This window comes from Mercenaria mercenaria, chromosome 13, assembly GCF_021730395.1.
Source record: "Mercenaria mercenaria strain notata chromosome 13, MADL_Memer_1, whole genome shotgun sequence".
Classification (NCBI taxonomy): Eukaryota; Metazoa; Mollusca; class Bivalvia; order Venerida; family Veneridae; genus Mercenaria; species Mercenaria mercenaria.
Window position 1 is genome coordinate 56846534 of NC_069373.1, and position 16996 is coordinate 56863529.

At 36.0% G+C, this 16996-nt stretch overlaps 1 protein-coding gene across 2 annotated transcripts in view; it reads right to left on the minus strand.

Annotated features, from left to right (window-relative positions):
• LOC123528811 (protein CFAP20DC-like) overlaps positions 1-16996 on the minus strand; it is a 41921-nt gene continuing 24925 nt past the window's right edge. For both annotated transcript variants that reach the window (XM_045308819.2, XM_053521913.1), the window contains 9 exons: positions 16743-16883; positions 15652-15861; positions 14256-14412; positions 13069-13177; positions 10698-11357; positions 9769-10101; positions 8783-8853; positions 8081-8196; positions 1-5097 (listed from right to left, as the gene is read on the minus strand). In XM_045308819.2, the coding sequence (XP_045164754.2) occupies positions 4988-5097; positions 8081-8196; positions 8783-8853; positions 9769-10101; positions 10698-11357; positions 13069-13177; positions 14256-14412; positions 15652-15861; positions 16743-16883 (1907 nt within the window). In that variant the 3' untranslated portion in view covers positions 1-4987. The remainder of the gene's footprint in view (positions 5098-8080; positions 8197-8782; positions 8854-9768; positions 10102-10697; positions 11358-13068; positions 13178-14255; positions 14413-15651; positions 15862-16742; positions 16884-16996) is intronic.

Sequence of the window (16996 nt, forward strand, 5' to 3'; positions counted from 1 at the left end):
AATAGTCTTACATTTTATTAGAATAGCAAATGATCTTCAATCACAAGTGTTTATGAACTACATCAACAGTCTTTAACATAATTGAGCCGCGCCAGAGAAAACCAACATAGTGGCTTTGCGACCAGCATGGATCCTGACCAGATTGCGCATCCGCGCAGTCATCCGCGCAGTCTGCGCAGGATCCATGCTGTTTGCTAACGGTTTCTCTAATTGCTATAGGCATTGAAAGCAAACTGCATGGATCCTGACCAGACTGTGCAGATGCGCAGGCTGGTCTGGATCCATGCTGGTCGCAAAGCCACTATGTTGGTTTTCTCATGGCGCGGCTCATATAAAAAACAATGAATATGTGAAAAACACAAAAAAATTACTATGTACATTGAAATTCATTTTGCAAAATTCTTATTATTTTTATATCACAGAAGAATACACGTCAGATGACATGTAAAATGGCCCCTTAATTGTGCATACACATGTATAAACATTGCTTAAAATATAACATTTTGGTCGAGTACATGTATGTTAAGGATTTTATTCTGAAATCAGAAAGTGTCTGTAGTCACAGACAAGTATTAAATCTGGGATGGAAATAATGATCAAACTATAGTATAAAATCATCTGTTTTCAGTTCAAAAACTTTCGGTTCGAGTATCAAGGCACTGGGTTCACTTTACACGCCCTTGTGAGACAAACAGCACGACTTAACGAACTATCTATCCATATTTCAGGTATATTTTACATTTGTAAGTCAAAATGAGGCAACAAAATTCTGCATGTATGCAGCGACTGAAGTGAGACCTACAACGTTCAGTAATCATGTATCAATATATTACAGAACTTTAAATAACATCTATACATGTATGTCGTCTGGAACGGGTAGATTCAGAATATTTCAGGTTTACTACATTAAGCCCTACATTCTCCAAATGTACTTATATAACACGAATCATGACTGAAAAACGTGTAGCAAGAAAAGTCATAAAAACTGTTTAAGCATTAATAAGCTTGTCATAAATTTTTGGCTATGTTTATGGATTTATTCAAGAAAGCATGGTTAAATGTACATGATAATGTGAATTTTCAACTGATGTTTGTGACTTACTGGCTAGATAGGAGTCGATTTTGCCAATGTTTTTGATAATGTCTGAGTTGCAAAAAAGCAAGGTTTCAGTCATGATTCAACAATATTGCCTCTTAACCTTCAAACTGCTAAATTTCTAAAATGGGCTGGTCCATCATTCAATTTTGACAGTTCCACTTATTATTCAAAGGGGTGTTCACTGAAAATTTACAGACTGAATAGCGAATGCAAAATAGTGGACATGCAGGCTGATCTTGGTCTAGCAAAATCACTTGCCGCCAGTAGGTTAAAGGTTAAATAGTTCAAATTCTAATACTGTTAAAATCAACACAATTGAGAAGATATATTACCATACCAGATAACAATGGACACAATCTTTGATGTTTTGGTATTAACCTTTAGAATGCTGGCGGCAAGTGATTCTACCTTTGCGACCAGTGCAGACCAAGATTAGCCTGCACGGACATGATCTGCACTAGTCGCTGTTCAGTCAGTAAATTTTCAGTGAACACCCCTTTGATAAACAAGTGGTACTGCCCAAATTGAATGATGGACCAGTCCATTTTAGAAATTTAGCAGGGTAATGGTAAAATGAAGTCTTCTAAATTTATTCACAATTTTAAGCTTATCTCAACGTGAAGAGATTTTTAAATGTTCTAAACTACTTTTTGCATAACTCATGTATTTTTAATAAATAATAATGGATTAAAGTAAAACACAATCGTGTTCAATAAAATCATTACACTCATTAATTAGGTATATTTTCTCCATCAAAATACAACTGAACTGAATACTTAAATACATAACAAAACTCTGTGATCACACACAAAAATAAATAGACATAACTTAATGCAATCATTGGCATGAAAGAAAACAATCATGTCAACAACAAATGTATACCTGACGGCAAACTGGTCATCATTTGGTGATACTGCACATTTCTTACCAAACGTATATGTTAAATGTTACATTACCCTGCATAACCGTGATTAACCCTTAGCCTGCTGGCGGCCAGTTATTCTGCCAATGCGACCAGTGCAGCCCATAATCAGCTGATCATGGTGCTGATCATGGTCTGCACTGTTTGCCATTCAGTCAGCATCTTTTTTGGTAAGCACCCCTTTTAACAGTTAATGGTACTATCCGAATTGAAAGATGGACCAGTTCATTTTAAAAATTTAGCATGCTAAGGGTTAAATTGAATTTTTGTTATTGTGGAAATTTTATAAAATGTAACCATTTTCTCTAAGCTCACAGTATAAAGAAAATCATTATTATTTTGTGGCATTATTTGTTCAAAAGGAAAGTGATATAATACAAAACCTTCTCTTTTATTCAATGTGTTTTCAATACACTGAGAGACTGAAGAAATCAACAGGTTCCTGATGAAAATTTGGAACAAATGTGCAATGCCCCTTTAACCTTTAGTCTGCTAAATTTCTAAAATGGACTGGTCCGTCATTGAATCTGGGCATTACTATTTATTATTCTAAGGGGTGTTCAATGAAAATTTACTTACTGAATGGCAGTCTGATCATGGTCTGCACTGGTCGCAAAGGCAGAATTGCTTGCCCTAAGCAGGCTAAAGGCTAACTATTTTTCATATACGTCATTCAACTGCATCCAAAACGACGATTACATACTCAAGTGCATACATTTGGGTATTTATTGCTGAAAGCAGTATATTACACTTCTAACAATGACTGCATATTTTCTATGGCATAATACTTAACAAAATAACAAGTAGGGCTGATCCAAAATTACCTAGACTATTACTACTGAAAATCTTTTGACTTAAACTCAATTTCTGAAACATTATTCATCTCATTTATGTGCAAAAATTGGAAGTTTGTACTCGTAAAAATGGCAGTGCATTATAGGTCATAAATAGGTTGGGCATGAAAACCAGGCAAACATCAAAGTCACTTTGCAATTTCTTTTACAAATACAACAATATGCTAGAACCAAAAAATCTTAAAAAGAATTCAATATCAGGGACAAGTGAAGAATTTGTTTCAAGGTATATATGAATACTACTTTGCCAACAATTTGATTAAAATTTTAGTACTTTTTGACAATAATGAAATACTGAAAACGTTTTTTTTTTACCTCACTCTTGAGATCTAATAATTCCTATTATTGAGCTGAACATTTCATGCCTTGTTTCCATATATTTAGTATTAGAATTTTCCTTGTTCTTCTCTTCAGATGTAAGTCCATGTAAAAGATAATACTTGCAAAGATATAGCACTTGGTATATTTCGACCTTTAGACTGCTAAATTTCTAAAATGGACTGATACATCTTTCAATTTGGACTGGACAGTACCATTAACTGTTAAAAGGGGTGCATACCAAAAAGATACTGACTGAATGGCGAACAGTGAAGATCATGATCAGACTGCACTGATGTGCAGGCTGATCATGATCTGCACTGGTCGCAAAGGCAGAATCAATCATGTTCATTCGAGCCTCACTTGGGGCGTTGAATTCTTCATGTGAGGAAGTCATCCAGCTGGCTTACAGAAGGTGGGTGGTTCTACCAAGGTGCCTGCTCGTGATGAAATAATGCACGGAGGGGCACCTGGGGTCTTCCTCCACCATTAAAAGCTGGAAAGTCGCCATATGACCTATCATGTCTCGGTGCGACGTTAAATCCAACAATCATGTTCAGTATGATAAGGGTTAACCTTTAGCTTATGGCAGCATGTGATTCTGCCCTTGTGATCACTTTAGACCAATGGACAGGCAGGCTGATCATGGTCTGCACTGTTCGCTATTCAGTCATTAAATTTTTAGTAAACACCCCTTCAAATAAAAAAGGTATTGCCCAAATTGAATGATGAAACAGTCCGTTTTAGAAATTAAGCAAGTTACCCAGTATAGGTTATTCAAGTCTATGTGGGTGTAGTACCACGTTTTAAATGAAAATGTACCGGTAACTTCATGCAGCATTTTAAAATTATTCTGATATCATAATTACTTTATTCTTGAAAAGCAAGGTTTGTTGTATTGCCTAGTAATTTTCAAGTACATACATTAAAGCAGAAATATGTATGTCCAATTAATTGACAGAAAGAGTCCAGTGTAAGAAAACATAGCTGGAAAATAATGGTAAAATTTTCTTGAAAACATTGGAAAAATAATACATGAAAGAAACATTCTGTGCAATTTCCGATTTGGTATAGAATTACTGCTAAATCAAATTAAGGAGTGCAAAGTCAACATAATTTTTAAGCAATCCTCTTATCTATCCAAATACTAATGTACATAAAAAGGTTGAGATTTGCAAAAATAGTTATCTGTGTAGCTCTATCAGGCAAGCCTACCTGGCAAACAAACATTGCTTATGCCATTTTATTCCTGCTTGGAAGGTTTGGAACGATGCAGTATTTTGTTCATTATGCAGTCTTTACAACTTATTCCAACAAGAGACCTACTTAACCTTTGCCTGCTGGCGGCAAGTGATTCTGTTTTTGAGACCAGTGTAGACCAAGATCAGCCTGCACATCCCTGCAGTCTGATCATGGTCTTCACTGTTCGATATTCAAGTCAGTAAATATACAGTGAACACCCCTTTGATTAATAAGTGGTAATGCCTAAACTGAATGATGGACCAGTCCATTTTAGAAATTAAGCAGCGTAAAGGTTAAAAAGTGGCAATTTTTTCTAGTAAGTTGTAGCTTGAGCTAATATATTGGTTTACCTCAAAGAACAAAATATTTGCACATTTTAGATTCACAGAATCAATTTACTTATGACATGACCTGAAGATTCACCTGAGCATGATTTTAGACCATAGGAACAGCTGAGTTGTGAGTCATACAATAGATGTAACTAACTTAGCTCGTAATACGTGCATGATTTTAGGTGATAGTAACAGCTGAGTTGCGAGTCATAAAGTAGATCTAACTTAACTCGTAATATGTGCATGATTTAGGATCATAGTAGCAGTTGAGCTGCGAGTCATAAAGGAGGTCCAACTCTTCTTCATCATCAGTTGTCTTGGGAGATTCTCCTGAAAAACATTGTAAAACCCAAATTTCATCACTATAGTGCAAAACTTGTACAAGCCTGCACCTATAAAGCTGCAATATTTTGAGATGATAATAAATTTATGAAATTTTATTTGATATTTATAAAGAGACTCCAAAGTTTCAAACAACCTGTTTTGCTCACTTTGTTTTTTTTCCGGTTTTTCATACCAGATAGAATGAAAGTGTTTAAGGCAAAATGATTTAATAAAGAAATTGTTGATGACAAAACGATTTTTTGTTGGTTTTTGAGTCACACAGCCACAAATAAGTTCATATGGCAACCTTTCTAGCTTTTGATGGTTGAGGAAGACACCCAGGTACACATCCAGGTATTGTTTCAGGTATAGGCGGGCACTTGGGTTGAAACAACGACCATCCACATGAAGAGCTATACAGCCGAAGCAAGGTTTACAACCCGTAACAGTGAGGTGCAAGTGATTCGGCCAGTGACCATAGCCAATCAGCCAATGAGTACCCAACAGAAAATAACTGTTTATCCAAGTTTTATGGCAACCATACTTTTACTCAAATGGTGTGATTTCTTAAATTCCAAACTCTATGCATGCCACTAAAGGACGTCTTATCACAAACATGCCAAATGTTACCACTGAATACAAGGTTTATCTACAGTAAAACCTCTAAGCTGCCTACTGTGGTTGCTTTAACTTTGGAAAGTCAGCCGGCTGTCTACTTAAGGCAAGTGGCTGCTAAATACAGATGGCAGCTAAAGCAGATTCAGTTGTATTTTAAGTACAAACAAAAATAATCATATAATAATTAGTGGGTCTCCATGGCCAAGTGATTAGGGTCACTGACTTTGAATCACTTGCCTCTCACCAATTTGGGTTTGAGCCTCACTAAAGGCATTAAATTTGTTGTGTGAGGAAGCTGTCCAGCTGGCTTACAGAAAGTCAGTGGTTCTACCCAGGTGCCTCCCTGAGATGAAATAATGCACAGAGGGGCACCTGGGGTCTTCATCCACCATAAAAGCTGGAAAGTTGCCATATGACCTATGACTGTGTCTGCGCTACGTCAAACCCACACAAACAAGAGGACCATGATGGTCCTGAATCGCTCACCTATCCCCACATGACCCAGTGTTCAACTGAGTATGACGTCGTTATTTCTATTATTTGACATAGTGACCTAGTTTTTGAGCACATGTGACCTAGATATCATCAAGATAAAAAATTCTGACCAATTTTCATGAAGATCCATTGAAAAATATGGCCTCTAGAGAGGTCACAAGGTTTTTCTATTATTTGACCTAATGACCTAGTTTTTGAAGGCACGTGACCCACTTTTAAACTTGACCTAGATATCATCAAGGTGAACATTCTGACCAATTTTCATGAAGATCTCGTGAAAAATATGGCCTCTAGAGAGGTCACAAGGTTTTTCTATTTTTCGACCTACTGACCTAGTTTTTGACCGCACATGACCCAGTTACGAACCTGACCTAGATATCATCAAGCTGAACATTCTCACCAATTTTCATGAAGATCCATTGAGAAATATGGCCTCTAGAGAGGTCACAAGGTTTTTTCTATTTTTAGACCTACTGACCTAGTTTTTGACCCCACGTGACCCAGTTTCGAATTTGACTTAGATATCATCAAGATGAACATTCTGACAATATTCATGAAGATCTCGTGAAAAATATGGCCTCTAGAGAGGTCACAAGGTTTTTTTATTTTTAGATCTACTGACCTAGTTTTTAACCCCACGTGACCCAGTTTCGAACTTGACCTAGATATCTTCAAGGTAAACATTCTGACCAATTTTCATGAAGATCCATTGAAAAATATCGCCTCTAGAGAGGTCACAAGGTTTTCTTATTTTTAGACCTACTGACCTAGTTTTTGATGGCACGTGACCCAGTTTCGAACTGACTTAGATATCATCAAGGTGAACATTCTGACCAACTTTCATGAAGATCCATTGAGAAATATGGCCTCTAGAGAGGTCACAAGGTTTTTCTATTTTAAGACCTACTGACCTAGTTTTTGACCCCACATGACCCAGTTTCGAACTGGACCTAGATATCATCAAGGTGAACATTCTGACCAATATTCATGAAGATCTCATGAAAAATATGGCCTCTACAGAGGTCACAAGGTTTTTCTATTTTTAGATCTACTGACCTAGTTTTTAATCCCACGTGACCCAGTTTCGAACTTGACCTAGATATCATCAAGGTGAACATTCTGACCAATTTTCATGAAGATCTCATCAAAAATATGGCCTCTACAGAGGTCACAAGGTTTTTCTATTTTTAGATCTACTGACCTAGTTTTTAATCCCACGTGACCCAGTTTCGAACTTGACCTAGATATCATCAAGGTGAACATTCTGACCAATTTTCATGAAGATCCATTGAGAAATATGGCCTCTAGAGAGGTCACAAGGTTTTTCTATTTTTAGACCTAATGACCTAGTTTTTGACCCTACGTGACCCAGTTTCGAACTTGACCTAGATATCATCAAGGTAAACATTCTGACCAATTTTCATGAAGATCTCATGAAAAATATGGCCTCTAGAGAGGTCACAAGGATTTTCTATTTTTAGACCTACTGACCTAGTTTTTGACCCCACGTGACCCAGTTTCGAACTTGACTTAGATATCATCAAGGTGAACATTCTGACTAATTTTCATGAAGATCTTGTGAAATATATGTCCTCTAGAGAGGTCACAAGGTTTTTCTATTTTTAGACCTACTGACCTAGTTTTTGACGGCACGTGACCCAGTTTCGAACTTGACCTAGATATCATCAAGATGAACATTCTGACCAACTTTCATAAAGATCCCATGAAAAATGTGACCTCTAGAGTGGTCACAAGCAAAAGTTTACGGACGCACGGACGCACGGACGGACGACGGACGACGGACACCGCGCGATCACAAAAGCTCACCTTGTCACTTTGTGACAGGTGAGCTAAAAATGAAATATATAATAATTACCTATTCCAGAGAAAGGTTTTCTAGGTGAGTTATTGCTAAATGTGGAGATATCATCCAGGGAATTAGATACAGGCATTCCATGCAACACTGGGGGACTGCACACACCACTCCATTCCCTACAACAAAACAATCATTCAATTTGAATAAATATAGACAGCTTCAAAATAACTTTTCTGACTGAGGTTATGAATAAAATATTTGCAAAACTTAGAAATGCCTTAAAAAGTAGTCAGAAACAAGTGACGGTAGTATTGCCAGGCAATACAAAATCCTTTGCTAGTTTTGATCAACTGTCTTCCAATTCAATGGCAGGTTTTGGTTAAGTGTGCAATCTTATAATTGACACATTATACCCGAGAAAAACATGAGACCACTACTGACAAAAATGTTTTGCACAAAAACATAACAACATCATTCATTATTTCATTGTCTAGAATCCTTACACGTTTGACTTATATCTAATAGTAGATTTAGACAATATCAGAAAAAGGAGGTAATTCAAATTAACATCACATCCTGCTCAACCTATTTTTTAACACATTACATCTTCAAAGAAAATTTTTACACCTTAAAAGTTTGCTGAAAAGCTAATTTTGAATCAGAAATATAGTTGTTACTTGGGGCCGATCTTGGGCCAAAGTATGGACAGTAAGGATATGAAACAAAAGCAATACCAGAAAATAATATCTAAAAGACACTGACCTTGGATCTGTAAATGTATCTGAACTCAATCTTATCTGCATTTCAGGTCTGTAGTCATGTGGTTTCTGTGGCTGAAATAAAATGTCAAAATACACAAACAGCTGACAAAGCTGTTTTTAAAAGTATTTCATTTGTTATAAAAAAATTATCACAAATGATCGATCAGACAAAGGTAAGACAATATTTCCAACTCTTTTTCATGCACATGTTGTCAATTAAACATTTAGGCTTTATCAGTTCTCCAAAAGTAACCAAAATTCTCCTATGACAATCAGATGCAAAAGTAAAATGACCTTGGGTATACCAGTATGGTCTCAGTCAGTAACAACTGAGAAACTGTGCCTTGCCTGGGATTTATACCTATGACCTCCCCCCTGGAAGTCTTGTGCTCCTACTGAGCTAACTGGACATGCAATAATATAAGTTGTTAAAACTCACAATCAGTGTGCTAAAGTTCAAAGTATTAAAACATTATTCCAGTTCAACATTAATCTGTTTTCCTAATGAAAAGAAAAGAAGGAAAATGTGATATTATTATGCAAATCACTGTTTAGTTGCTATAGTAACTATATCACCGTGTCAAACATCACAGTGGCATGCTGAAAATGAGATTTGGTGAAGGATATAAACAGTAATTAATCCTAATGTTGTCGGAATGTAACAATGTATCTCAACCATGACTTTATGATTTATCATCTCAACTCTAAACAATTATTTCATTCAAAATTAAATTCACATTTTGGGATATACTGTTTCTTAATCTTTATCATGCTGGACACAATTGATTCTCCCTTTGCGACCAGTGTAGGTCATGATTAGATCCATGCAGTCTGATCAAGATCTACAATGTTTTCCATTCAGTAAGTATCTTTTTGGTAAGCACCGGTGACCCCTTTTAACAGTTAATGATACTGTCCAAACTGAAAGACGGACAAGTCCACAATGATCATAGAAATTTAGCAGGGTAAGGGTTAATAAAAACATACTGGTGGTTTCCAAGTGCTTAGGCTGGTGTCATCCTCTTCACTGAAGAATGTTGGAGAATCATTGTTCGTTTCTCTGCTGGCACGTCCAGGCTGCGCTGCAACTTTCGTAACCTTCAGCTCAACCTTCGGTGCTGCATGTTCTGGCATGAACCCTGCACCCTGTGGCTCTGTTCTAGTTGAAGGTTTTACAACCTGTTGGTTGTTTTTATTAGAATCAATGAAATTTTCTGGTTCAAACTCAGCACTCCTGGCACCTTGGATAGCTGCCAGCATGGCTTCTTCATCAGATGCCGTGAGATCTTGATATGCATACTTTGAAAAATCATATGCTTTCTGAAAAAAAAATTGGAACATGTTGGAAAAATAAAAAATTGCAGGGAAGAGGTCAAAAATTCATTCTCAGCATTTTAATAAACTGTATTACTTTGATATTGTTTAACATCAATGGCATCAAATTTAGTGTTTTGGTCAAATCGGATATTTTGCATTGATGGGAATTCAACTTATGAAGATAAAATAATGGGAATTTTATACATGCATGTTCATATGAATGTAATTTTGTAAACTGATGCAACAGTAAAATTCATGAAATTAAGTTCTCCAAAAATATTCATACTTTCACATCATATCATACATTAAATTTCAAAATATCACATATTATAAATACAATATCTGGACCAAGAATAATATTTTTATGACTGTCTTAATTGCAAAAAATGCTTAACCTTAAGCCTGCTGGCTCAAGTGCTTCTGCCTTTGCGACCAGTGCAGACCAAGATCTGTCTGCGCATCCGTGTAGGCTGATCATGGTCTGCACAGTTCGCTATTCCATCCCTACACCCCTTTGAATAATAAATGGTACTGCCCAAATTGAATAATGGACCAAATCCATTTTAGAAATTTAGCAGGTTAGGGTTAAAACTACTCACATCTTCAGCATGTGTATGTGATATTCTTGCATCTGTCATTGGAATCTCTTTTAATTTTGTCTTACTCATCCTTGAAACAAAACTTCTGTCTGTAATACCCTTAGTAAATGTAGGACTTCCCCCAGTAGCTGGTGCAAACTGATCCCCATTGTCGGTACCATTTGGCAGGCCACTCAATTTAGGGATAGCTATTCCATTTTCAATTCTTACACTGTCAGTATTACCTATATCACCATTGTATAGAGCACCACTATGTTTACTGTCAGTGTCATTATGTATTCCAGTATAACTTGACGGAGGTATATGATTAACTGTCCTAGATCCAACTCCTGAATTTGAATTTGTCCGAGAATGGGACCGACTAGCACTTGTGGGCCTTAAACTGTTACTAGGCCTACTACCACTATTTGGCCTGCTACCAGAACCAGGCCTAGTTCCGCTATTAGGCCTAGTTCCACTGCCAGGCCTGGTTCCACTGCCAGGCCTGGTTCCACTGTTGGGTCTACTACCACTATTAGGCCTTGAACCTTGCCTATTAAGGCCTCTAAGTTTATCATCATCACTATTTGACGAGTCATCATTGATGAAATCCTCCTCTGGCCTTGGTCCTCTTGATTTAGAGCCCTCTTTCTTCCTCCCTTTGGGTGGTGTCTTTTTAACCTTAAATACAAACAAAACTTATAACCAACTTCTATCTTAAAGGTGATCAGTCACAAGCAATATTTTAGGACATTTTTCACTTTTCGTATATTCTTTAAGAGATTAATTTAAGGAACAAAAAGACCTTGCTACTTACAAGAAATATGCTACCCTGATTAAAAATTCATATGTCTTAACATATCTTATGTTTTTAATTGACCTACAAACTTTCCTGAAAGTATTCAAAAAGCGTGTATTTACTATTTATGAATATTACAATTACAAGAATACATTTGATAATTTAGACAATATTATGAACAATCCATGAATGAAAACAGTATTTAAAACTGTTGTTTGTCTTATCAATCTTATGTTTTTTATATACTCCGTTCCACAAAATATGCAAAAGGGGTATAATATAGTTTTGTAAATTGCTATCAATATATGAATTTGACAAACATATTATAACTGTGTTCTTGAATCTTTTATCAATCTAACTGTAATACAAAAAAAGATCAAAGGATTAAATCTTCTTCAATGTTGTTTAAAATTTAGCAAAATTAAACGTCCATTCAGGAAAATTTTGTAGATTGGCAATTCTATTTCATACCCTGTGCATCAGCTTTCTGCATTACACAACTAACTAAAAAGTGAAGATTTGGCAAGAGTCAAAATTTACAGAAGGTCTTTGGAACTCAAAGAAATGTATGTGTATTATGTTGAAATTTCAATGAATCGATAGAAAGACCCCCCAGGTCTTTTTAAATTTCTTCATACTTCATAAAAAAAATAATTGTACATATACTGCGATTTATTTCGAATTTCTACATACCAACTTTCATTTTCCAATAAAATGAAATAGTTTCTGTGCTTTTTAAAAGAAATTAAAATGTTCACTTTCCTTAGTATTGGACCTTTAAGCTTAAATAATTCTATCTTGGTAGGGCAACCAGGATAGGAAAATCAAATTTTCTAAATACCTCAAAATTTTTTTTCACTTGTATTAAGGTTTAGCAATATATCACAAGACCACAGAAATTTTTAGTAAACTAACAACATCTTTACAAACAATTTATCTGTCCAATACATTTTTTACAATTCTGTCTCATAGAATTTTTCTTTCTATGAGTCTACTTTATCACTGCTCAATGTCATACGTTCATAAAGCACCCTCTATATTTCACTCAAATGAACCATTCTGGTTTCTTAACCAAGCCACAGCCTTGCCTACTTAGTTGAAAACAAAAATCTGAATATAAACTGGGTTGTTGGCCTGTATTCATCAAAATTTGAAGTCTTTAATTTAGCCTTAGACTTTAAAGTACTTAAGTCTCTTTTAGCTCAATTATTCACATATTTGCACAGATTTTGATGAAACTTTGCACGAATGTTCAATTCAATATCAACAGTATAATTGTGTTTCAAACAAAGCTACTGTGAATTGAAAATTTTACTGCTCTCTAAGTTTCAGGTTTTAAACAAAAAGCATTTTGACTTTGATTTTGACTTAACAAACACCAACTATTCAATTTGCCGTAAGTTTGTTTACAGTAAATTTATACCATTGATATTCTGTTGAGCTATCTGTTGGTGTAAAACGGACATTAATGTAAAGTTTCATTTCATTCTGTGCAAATTTAGTTACGAAAAAAAGAGCAGAAAGATAAATTAGCACATCAAAGTCTAAGTATGAATTTCAGATTTGAAACAGAAATGAATAAGAGCCCTATACCTTTTTGTCATCATTTTCCAGGAGATACTGTGAAGGCGAGGCATTTTTCTGTCGAGGAGCGGGTTTTGGTTGCGATACAAATAAATACATATTGTCTTTGTCCTCTTCCCTATATAATCAAATATACATGTATATCATACAGACTTCAGCGAATGATTCAATCAACTATAAATATCTATGCAGACTTTCTAAAAATCATGTACACTGACCACAAGCAATATCATAATTCATAGATCATAAAAACTTAGATCAAATAAACTTATGGAAATTAAATCTTTGAACTTCTGACTTGCTTAAAAACATAATTGAGCCGTGCCATGAGAAAACCAACATAGTGGGTTTGCGACCAGCATGGATCCAGACCAGCCTGCGCATCCGCGCAGTCTGGTCAGGATCCATGCTGTTCGCTTTCAAAACCTATAGTAATTTGAGAAACCGTTAGTGAACAGCATGGATCCTGACCAGACTGCGCAGATGTGCAGGCTGGTCTGGATCCATGCTGGTCGCAAACCCACTATGTTGGTTTTCTCATGGCATGGCTCATATTTGATTATCTGAAAAACACATCCAACAAACATGTTTTGCAAACAATTTATAAGTTGTCTCAATGGTAATGATAATTATGAACTCAAAGTTTGCATTATCTGAACTCAACATACAAAGCAAAACAGCCTATGTTCAACAAGTGACCAAGTATTGCAGTGCCAATACAGAAGTCCCCTACCAGTGGAAAACTTTCAATAGTGACCTTGACCTTTAACAGATAAGCATATGTCATGTGTTGACATACTGTCTTATCATGGGGAATATTTCTGTGTATCACTAAGATAATCCATCAATGCATAAAAAAGTTATGGAGAGGAATCAATTTTTACTTGACCTTCAATAGTAACCTTGACCTTTGACCTAAAAGCATAAATCATGTACTTGCACACCAGTAATCTACATTATGCCCTCTATTCACATACCAAAGTTTTATGAACCTAGCTTGAATACCATTGAGTAATTGCATGATCCAGATCTGTGGAAGGACAGACAAATGCATGGACAGCGGGCATTCCTATAGTCCCTTCCTGTGTTACAAATTGGGGACTAATAACTACATATTACCTTCATGTGGCACAACTGTCACAAATTCTTGTGCCACCCTTGTATTTTTGCATTTAAGTTATAATCAGACTACTTACCCTTCATTTTCATCACAAGGATCATCTTCTATTTCGTCACCAGAACTTGCTGTATCATGCATAGCTTGTTGCATATTATTGCGCAATAATTCAATCACATCTGACACTGACTCTTCCATCTCCGCACCATCTGGTTGATAGTTAGAAGGGCGATATTCTGCAACAAAACATACATCTGGGTCTGTCATAATATGAGCCGCATGGATCCAGACCAGCCTGCGCATCCGTGCCGTCTGGTCAGGATCCATGCTGTTCGTTTTTAAAACCTATTGCAATTAGAGAAACCGTTGGCAAACAAGCTGGATCCTGACCAGACTGTGCGGATGCGCAGGCTGGTCTGGATCCATGCTGGTCGCAAATGCACTATGTTGGTTTTCTCATGGGGCAATTCATATAAATATAACAGCATTTCCATTATAACATTCTGATATTTTTTTACTTCGGTCATACTTCCTCTCGAAAATATTTCAATCATATAATAGAAGATTCATGATATTCATTACTGTTTGCCTACTTGACCTTTGCCTGTCGAAACAAGATGAACTTCCCCACATGGAAAAGGCTTTGGGTGTGTATCAGTAAAATCCTTACAGTACAAACACTTATGACTCCTAAATTGGAAGATTAGTTAAAGATACATTTTAAAACTTCTTCTTCTTCTTCATTTGCTTTACACTGTCAGACCAGTAGCCTTGATGAAACCTGTGGTTTGCTGCAGAACCTCAATGCCTCCATACAGTTTAAAACAAACTGTATGTCTACAGGACGAAGATCCCCCACTTACTGTCAATGCAAGGTTATGTGCTACTTGCTGACAATGCAAGACTATGGAAACTTTTATATTATCTTAACTGTTTAGAAAGCAATGCTACAGGATGATGTTACCAGTGAAAAAAGTACCAGAAACTGAAAGCAAAAAAAATTGGGGGGTGGGGGGGGGGAGGTGTAAAGATACATCATCAATAAATACAAAACACCAGAAACTGAAAGATTACTTTAAGGGGTGAGATTCCTGTCAGAGTAAAACCCCATGCGCACAACCTCACATGATGAAAAACATTTAAAATACTATAATGTTTCCTGACTCTATGTGTGCCACAATATTTAAGGCACTTTTACTGTGATCTTACTAAGTTAAATCCAAAATAAAAGCAAAAGGTGCATAATGTCTTATGACTGTAAGACAAATACTTTTAGAGATATGTGCGACAAATATTTTCTCAGACAGATGGAAAGATGGATGGATTAAAGCAAACCTGACCACCCACACTTACCTACCCCCCTAAAAAAATTGTGGGGGAAAGAAAGTGGACAAAATAGATACATTATCATTTCTTATGTACATGAAATAACATCTAATAACAAGTTAACAGTTCCATATTTTATACAATGCTACCTTTTCTTTTTGGAGGTTTATTTTTCCTGTTAACATCAACTGGGGGTCGTCTAACATGTTCAGCAGACTTTTGACGTGGACCAGAATCAGTACTGCTACCACTGACATCTAGAAGATCACCATCTGAAACAACCCTCATACGTCGACTTTCATTGTACGGACTGTGTTGATTTGAGGACACTGATGAAGCACTGGTTCCTATACCTTCATCTGCAAACAAAGACACTTAATCTTTGTAAGCAATTACATTAGGTATAAATTATTGGGAGAAAAGTTGTCAATAATCTTTGTTTTGTTCATACACAAGTGACTAAATGTGTAGTGCTGTACCCCAGATTATCAGTATAATTGTCTTTGATATCAGATTTCCCCAAGAAAAAAATCAAAGACTGGATCAAAAAGTAGAAGAATACCGTATCTATTAAGCACTTGTAGGTAAGTTGAAACAAATACCTTTTTACTATAAAAAACATTATAACACATGCAAGATACAGCCTTGTGTTGACAACAAGGTTCTGACGATGCATGAAAAAGTGCAGAATTGAAGTCCATCCTAAACAAAAATACAAAAGGTATAGTTTGATATTGCAAAGAAACCTTATGTTGAGTAATATTGTAGATTATGTAATCAATATTAGTAGTATTAGGTCTAAGCAATTGGATGTTGAAGGAGGGTATATCAAAGGGTCAGAACAAAAGTGTATTAGAGCATATAGATGAAGACATTTTAACAATCATCCTTCAATATGCTGTTTTGCAAGTGACTAGAAAAACTATGTGACAGACAAAGATATTTCTACCCTCCAGACATCGTTTAAGGCATGGACAGAAACCTGGGTAGAACCACTGATCCTAAATGAGCCACTTGGAAGGCTTCCTCACATAAAGAATTCTACAAACCAAGCGAGGTTTCGAAACCAACCTCTGTAAGTACCTTAAACCTGCAGTATATTGTGTCATCTTTAATAGATATCAAAACAGTCTATGTAGCATACAAATTCCTGATCAGTAATCTTGAACATATGTCTTCAATCATTACTCCATTATTCAGTATGTTTTAATTAAGCATTATATCTTTTTAGACAACAAACCTTTCTGTGAACTAGCACTAGATATTCTGTCTTTCCCAGCACTGTTACTTTTGAAGCGTGCAGGCCGTCTTCTAACTCTTTCATGTGAGGGTTCACGAGGTGGATGTGGTTGTACTATTGATACCTCTCCATGTGTATTTTCTGGAAAAAGGTAAATCGCGATAGGTAAAGAGATGAACAGTTTTCAGGTTGCAGGGTATTTTAGGTATGAGCCACGCCATGGGAAAACAAACATAGTGTGTTTGCGACCAGCA